The sequence below is a fragment of the Nelumbo nucifera genome, chromosome 3 (assembly GCF_055504915.1).
Source record: "Nelumbo nucifera cultivar China Antique chromosome 3, China Antique-T2T, whole genome shotgun sequence".
Taxonomy (NCBI): Eukaryota; Viridiplantae; Streptophyta; class Magnoliopsida; order Proteales; family Nelumbonaceae; genus Nelumbo; species Nelumbo nucifera.
Window position 1 is genome coordinate 96,934,250 of NC_142651.1, and position 7,381 is coordinate 96,941,630.

At 36.5% G+C, this 7,381-nt stretch overlaps 1 protein-coding gene across 1 annotated transcript; it reads right to left on the minus strand.

The window, feature by feature from the left end:
- Positions 1-217: 217 nt before the first annotated feature.
- Positions 218-4,051, minus strand: LOC104586870 (methyl-CpG-binding domain-containing protein 1-like). The gene is made up of 2 exons (XM_010244245.3): positions 3,896-4,051; positions 218-980 (listed from the first exon to the last, which is right to left on the minus strand). The coding sequence occupies exons 1-2, from the start codon at positions 3,935-3,937 to the stop codon at positions 480-482; spliced, it is 543 nt and encodes a 180-aa protein (XP_010242547.1). The 5' UTR covers positions 3,938-4,051; the 3' UTR covers positions 218-479.
- Between the last annotated feature and the right edge of the window lie 3,330 nt (positions 4,052-7,381).

Below are 7,381 nucleotides of genomic sequence, written 5' to 3' on the forward strand. Positions count from 1 at the left end.
CTAATAAATGTACAAACCCAGAATGGAAGTAAAATAACTCCAAATCTTAGTAACAAGAGTACCTTCAATACAAATATGATGAACCGTCTCCTCCTTTGCATTCCTACAACAGACACTTCATAATGGATCTAGTTCAGGTTCAAACTCGGTCTAAGGAAGTTGCAAATTACCACAGAAGTATAAAAGGAAGATGGTTCCACATGAAAATTACAAAAGATTTATCACCCATGTGAAAAAGAAATAGGAATGATACTACTATTACAACACAAATATGATTAAAAAATCAATGATTTTACATGGTTAAGTATCTTATGAATCTCAATAAATCACAAGATACGCTGGCCAAGAAGCCTAACAGCAGAAATCAATCAAATGTGTGGAGGATAGCAAATACAATTCTGGCATAAAACCAACGCATTTTAACAAACTTTGGAGAGAACTCTTGAGAATACTCTTTTTTTTTATCAATCTGAGAATATTCAATCATCACCCACCTTTGACATTTTTAGTTTTTTATTACTGCTTGTGGAACCCCGTCCTTCCACACCTTTAGGAATTGTTTCCTCCATTACTTTTGGGACTGCAAAATTGAAGTCTGAAACAGCCACACCTTTGTATTTTGGATTTGCTTCTAGATACTTCTCTACCTCCGAAGGAGCTCGGACTTTCTTCCCAGTTGGTGTAATATAATAGGTATCCATTCTAGAGTAGTCTTTCCTCATCACAACTTCCCTCTCAAAACCATCTGGGGTCTTTGGTATGTTTGGCTTGTCAATGACCCAGGTACGAGTATTATCATACTCGATCTCAGCTAGGTCCTCACAGGAGATACCAGATCTGTTGCTACAGAACCATGGATCCTCAACAAATCTACTTCTGATGTCCTCGTATTCTTCTTTGGTGGGAATTACCCTCCATTTGAAGCATTTGCCACACTGTACAGCAAATAGACTAACTGAGCCTGTGCCTCCCCTTGATTTCTACATGGAAAATGTGTACTATTCAGTAAACCATACAATCTCATACAAAGCTAAACAGACCTTTGAAGTTAAACCAAGCAACATAATCAGACTAGCATACATACATGACTAGATGTTCTGATTGTACAAAACCTTGGAAAAAGAAAGATAAATAAATAAACAGGTATTGAAATGAGAAACATAAAAGCATACACATGCAGACACCCCCCACCCACTCAGAGTGAAAACCTAAGCAGCCTCCAGAAACTTTTCTTTTTTATTTCTTGTTCTCTTTCTTTTTTTTTATTTCTTTTGAAGGGCTACACAATGGGGGGTAGCCCATCCCCCAACCCATAACCCCCCCGCCAACCCAGGTGCAGGCAGGATTCGATCCCAAGTCTCTGCTACGACCAGCAGGAGACCTTACCAACCAGCTGGTTAGCACCTTGCTTTTATTTCTCATTCTTTTACTGATAACTGGAAAACATTTCTTTATCAGTAATTGGAAGGATCAAAGAGAGTCAAAAAGAACTCTACTCCCAATATGATTATAAAAGGATATTCATAAATGCCACTGAGTTTTTGCTTTTATTTCTCATTCTTTTACTGATAACTGGAAAACATTTCTTTATCAGTAATTGGAAAGATCAAAGAGAGTCAAAAAGAACTCTACTCCCAATATGATTATAAAAGGATATTCATAAATGCCACTGAGTTTAAATACATGTGGTGACTGTAGTGTATTCCAACAGAAACCTGTTTTATACATTCCTTCATGGGCATCTCTTTTCTAGATATTACAACCAACTAAATATCAGGGATACGCTTGCCTAGGAGGGGCCTTCAACGTACCTATGTATTGGTGACCATTACTGAATTTTTAGCACCTGTCTTTTTAATAACTCCCCACCCACACACACACAGACACACACACATAAAAGGAGTCTGTTAGTGACCATTGCAAGCGGCTGGGCTCATCCAATTCATGGATGAGTTGTCACTGATGGAAGACTCTTTAGTAAAAGCACTAAAAGCTTCATATAGATTTCTTGTAAAATATCAAAAGACTGAACAAAGAAAAAATTATCATCAATGGACTGAAAGTAGGCAAATCTTGCTATGAAGTTTGGATAAAGCCTCAAAAGACTAACTAAATGAAAGGATGACTCAAAAAAAAAAAAAAGATCTTTGAAATTTAATAGAGTATAGACATTTCAAAGAAGCCCTAAACAAGTGTGACTGAAAGAGTATGGAGTCAGAAATCAAAAGGATTTTTAGCAATTACAGGGTAGGGTTCTTGAAAGCTGATAGTGAGGTTTCTGAAGTATTTGGCATTGGCAAAAATGCACACCATATTGGAGTTATAGCACAAGCCTTTTGAAAGATGAATCGTGCCAATTATATGGCTTACTCCTTAAATATAAAGTCTCAGATACTGCCACTCATGAGTCATGAGTGGTGGGAAAGTGCAGTACAGTGACAATTTCTTGAGAACTCAAACACAAATATTAGTTGTGGCTAAATCATAACAGTGTGAAATCGTGCTCTAGGTCTGGTTACCAGTCCCACTCATGCCAGTTTCAGTGACTGATATGAACAGTTTCCGACATGTTTCCAAAATGTTCCCGAAGCAACTAAAATACAATTGAAACTCTGGTGACAGAGATGCCAGGAAATTGGATCTCTTCAATTTTATAGGTTTTTACCATAGTTTAAAATAGGAAATCCTAGTAGAAATGATCCTCTGTTAGTGAACAAGTTTAGAGACACTATAAATTTCAGAAAAATCTACTATAACATTAACTCTTTCCATATAGTCAAAAGGCAGAAACCTACTTAAAGATGTCAATGAGCCTGTCTCAAAGGAAATTTGAAATTTTTATCTTAAATTAGCACCTTAAGATATCTATATGGTACTCATGTCTTTCAAATAGAATACCAATATCTTGGTAAACTATACCAAATATAAATTGTACCCAAAACTATGATAAAATCTCCTCAATTTTTCAAAAGAAAAGGACAAATAATTATTGATTCCAGGCAAAGGGGAGGATAAAAAAATCAAAATGTAAGAAAAAAATATATCTTTTAAAGAGTCCCATGAACGTAAACATGACTCTAACTCACATCTACTGCAAGTTCTTGCTGGGTGGCTCAGGACATGCTTTCATAGGTAAAATTTCTGAAAGATGAGATCCGTTAAGGGGGAAGCATTTGGTTATATGGAAGAGAAGCTTACAGCTGATAATCTTGATTCATCCAGCTAAAGACATTGTTACAGTAAGTATTGGATACAAGAATTCCTTCACTAACCAAAGGCCATCTCAGACTTGATCGCCAAAAAGGATTACAAAGGAAATCAGGATAAAACCTCTCTTGCATCCTTATATTTGTCTTAAATTCCAATTTATCCGGACATTTACCACTGTCCATTGAAACGCAGCTCATCCTATATACCATCTCATGCCAATCAATGCGAAACAAGAGTCCGCCTCGAGACTAACAAATCTCACTGACTCAACCTCACGTGACAATTTTTGTACGTTAATAAATTAGGGAAAGATGTCAAGAAAAAAAAAACGAAAATCTGGTACATGGATTTCCTGAACGACTGAAAGTCAGAAGCAAAAACAGAATTTCAACTACCACGAACACTTTCCTTTGAGTTCATCGTTGAACTGAACTTAAATTCCTACAATATCGAAAGAATATATTGGAATGAATACATACCTAGATCGGAAGATGAACTTAAAACCCTGTTTTCTAAATTTTTCTGGTGAAACCAAGTTTTGATTAAACAAGAAGATGGAAATTAAACTAAGCTCCATTTCCCCAACTTTCCCCTTTCAAAACTTAGATTGTCAGATAAAACAGAGCTAAGAAATGAAGTAGAACAAGCGATCGAATCACATTGAGGGAGAGGTGAAGATCCATACCTCTGAGGTTTTAGGGGTTGATTGACTGCCAGGTTTCATCATAGTTCAGCTCAGTTCTGATTCGAACACACGCGCTAGATACTCGTGGTCTGCGTAAATCATTGGATGCACTACGAATATAAATGAGTCAAGCCTCAAAGAACGCTTCCTGTGAGCTAAGTTCACATGGAGTTCGGGTGATCATGGGCCGTGCTCTTCTTTGGGTTGCTGTGGGGGTGATCATGGGCCGGGCCGGGCCGGGCCGGGGTTCCGGGCCTGAAACATAAGCCTGAACCAATGTCTACAGATCTCAGAGCAGGCCAGGCCTGATTTCGGGCCTATGTATTTCATATTTTAGTAAGTGTGTACATGCTTTGTATGTAGCAATTTTTTATGATGACAATGATATTATTTTATATTTTCTACATTTTTTTATATTTCTACATAACTGATTAGATTTAGATTTGATTTCTTTAACTATTATTTTTTCCATATATTTATAATTAATTTTTTTGTTTGTAAACTTTGTTCCCTTACTGGGAGGAAAATTTACATTTACAATGGTGTATGTGAAGGGAGGGTACATTTCCTTTTAATTGGGTGAATTTTAATGGGAGCAAAGCTTCAGGCCCTAAGGATCTCAATGCTTTATTTTTCAAAACATACTAAACTATTGTTAGAGATTCAGTTTGCAAAGTGATGAAGGCATTCTTTCACTCAAGGAAGTTATGTAGGATTCTAAATAAAACTTTTATCTCTCTTATTCCAAAAAAGAAAAACCTAGAATCAATGGATAGTTATAGACCTATAAGTCTTTGTAATGTCATTTATAAAATTATTTCTAAGATTTTGGTCAGTAAAATCAGACCTTTGGTGGATAAAATTATCTCCCCATTTCAAAGTGCCTTTGTGCCAAATAGACAAATCAATGACAATATTTTAGTCACCCATACGATTCTATGAGGAAGATGAAGGGTAGATCCAGTTTGATGGCTTGTAAGATTGACATGGAAAAAGCTTATAATAGACTTGAGTGGGATTTTATTGAGAAAATCTTGAAAATATTTGGTTTCCATGAGAAATGGGTGGGCTGTGTTATGGAATGCATCAAATTTGTCTCTTACCAGATTTTGATTAATGGCAAGTCCTCCAGAAAAATCTATCCCACTAGAAGCATAAGGTAGGGAGACCCTCTTTCTCTTTACATTGTTGTTCTTTGTATTGAAGCTATTGCAAGACAGTTGGAGCAAGAATCTTAGGATGGTGGTAACCCTATTGGCTGTAGAATTTCTAGGGAAGCTCCCAAGATTCCTATACTACAATTTGCAGATGATTGTCTTATTTCTGCTAAAGCCACTATCCCTGCAAGTCTTAAAATCAAAGAAATACTTGATGACTATGCTAAGGCATCAGGGCAAAGCCCTAACTTTGCCAAATCTACAGTTATTTTTTCCAAAAATATGCCCATGTGATTTAGGAAATTTTTAGCTAAAATTATGAAAATCCCCCTGGAAGTGAACTCCAAATCCTACTTAGGGGCACCAATCATTAATGGTAGGGTGACTAGAAATACATTCCAAAATCTCTGTGAGAAAATTGTTGATAAGTTGGCCAATTGGAAGAAGAATACCCCCTCTATGGCAGGAAAAATTACTTTTCTCAATTCTACTTTAAATATGACTTGTCAATTTATTATGAGATCTTTCCAAATTCCAAAAAATGTGATTGAGGAGATTGATAGGTGTCAAAAGAACTTCCCAACTCTAAGGGTGGAAAGCCGATTCATCTAATGAATTGAGAAAAGCTTGCACTCATAAAAATAAGGGTGGTTTAGGGCTCAAAAATCTTATTTGGGTTAATGAAACTAATCTTGAAAAAATGGGTTGGAAAATTCTCACCGAGGAAGACAACCTTTGGGTGAAAATTGTAAAGAGAAAATACCTTTAAAATAATTTTTGGATGTTAAAATCAAAAAAGGAGTTTCATGGTATGGGAAGGGATTCTAAAGGATAGAGATCTACTTATCAATGGTATGGGGTGAGAGATTGGCAATGGTAGATCAATGAACTTCTGGAAAGATAGACGGTTTGGAGATAAGGCCATTGCTGATTTGATTTCTCAAGAAAACATTGTTACTGAGGAGCTCTTAGTGAGTGATGTAATTGATCAAGAAAGAAAAGTATGGAGGGAGAAAATCTGTAATCTTGTTCCAAACAATGTTTGGTTGAAGATCAAGGCCACTTTCATTCCTTCAGATCAAAAGGAGGATAAGTTGGTTTGGTGGTTTAATTCTAATGGAAATTTTTCTTCTAAGTTCGCTTACAGATTGATGTATAAATGTGTAATCATTTAGGCTGAGTTTGGAAGGAGTACAAATGCAAATATGTAGAGTGCAAAACCTTATATTTTGTATTATTTTGTATGTATTTATGCTGTACATATTTGCATTTGTACTGCTTCCAAACTAAGCCTTAGTGAATCCTATGAATGGTTTCAATTGGAATAAGATTATATGGAATCTCAAGTGGCCTCCAAAACTGCAAGTTTTTATGTTCCCTCTGCTGAATAATAGACTACCCACCAAGTCTTTTTTAAGATGTAGAGGAGTTAATATTGATGGAGGATGTAATTTATGTGGAGAGGAGGAGGATGTGAATCATATTTTCAGAGGTTGCTCATTTGCAAAGAACTATTGGTTGATTATCTATCCAACTATTCAAGGTTTGGACGAGAAAGAAAGATCCTTTAAGCTATGCTTGGTTTGAAGGAAAAAGTAGGGAAAGGAAGGGAAAGATAGAGAAGTCTTTACAAACATTGCATAGGTTTCCCTACCTTTCCTTTCCTTTTCCTATCTTTTCCTTCAAACCAAACATAACCTTAGAGATTGGTGATTGGACCTTTTCAACAACTTACCGAATGAGGAGGAAAGGTCAAGGGAAAAATTCGTATTTTTTCTATGGAAACGCTGGAAAAGCAAAATCATGAGGGTTTTTAAAAATATTTCGATACCCCTACTAAAGTCATAGATAAAGCCTGTCTCCTTTGAGGATAGCATGATAGATATCAAGGGAGAGAATAGTATCAAGAATTGTAACTATTTAAGGTGGACCCCCCTGGAGAGGGGTGTGATTAAAATAAATTTTGATGCTTTGCGGTTGGAAGGTGGTTTGTGCACCATTGCTACACTTGCTAGGAAACCACCTTATTGAAGTGCTGGATTTTAAAGCCTATAAATTGGGCCTTGCTTCTATTAACAAAGTTGAAGCATGGGCTGCTTGAGAAGCCCATAATTTGGCCTTGAATTTCAAGAATTATCCTTTTATTATAGAGGGAGACCCCAAGATCGTGATCTCTTGCCTTAATAAGGTAATGCCTTGCTCGTGGAACTTGCGGAATGCCATCTATGACTACTAGGAGCTGAAAGAGAGGTGCGAGAAGGGAATCATCTACAGACATGTCTTTCGTGAGGCTAATCAGGCTGTAGATCGGCTGGCCCACCATGCACAT

What these genes read in the sequence shown, in the direction of transcription:
- LOC104586870 (XM_010244245.3), bottom strand. Translation starts at nt 3,937, where the DNA reads ATGATGAAACCTGGCAGTCAATCAACCCCTAAAACCTCAGAG. An exon ending in CAACCCCTAAAACCTCAGAG is followed by an intron (nt 981 to 3,895) that starts GTATGGATCTTC and finishes TTTTCCATGTAG; the next exon opens with AAATCAAGGGGAGGCACAGG.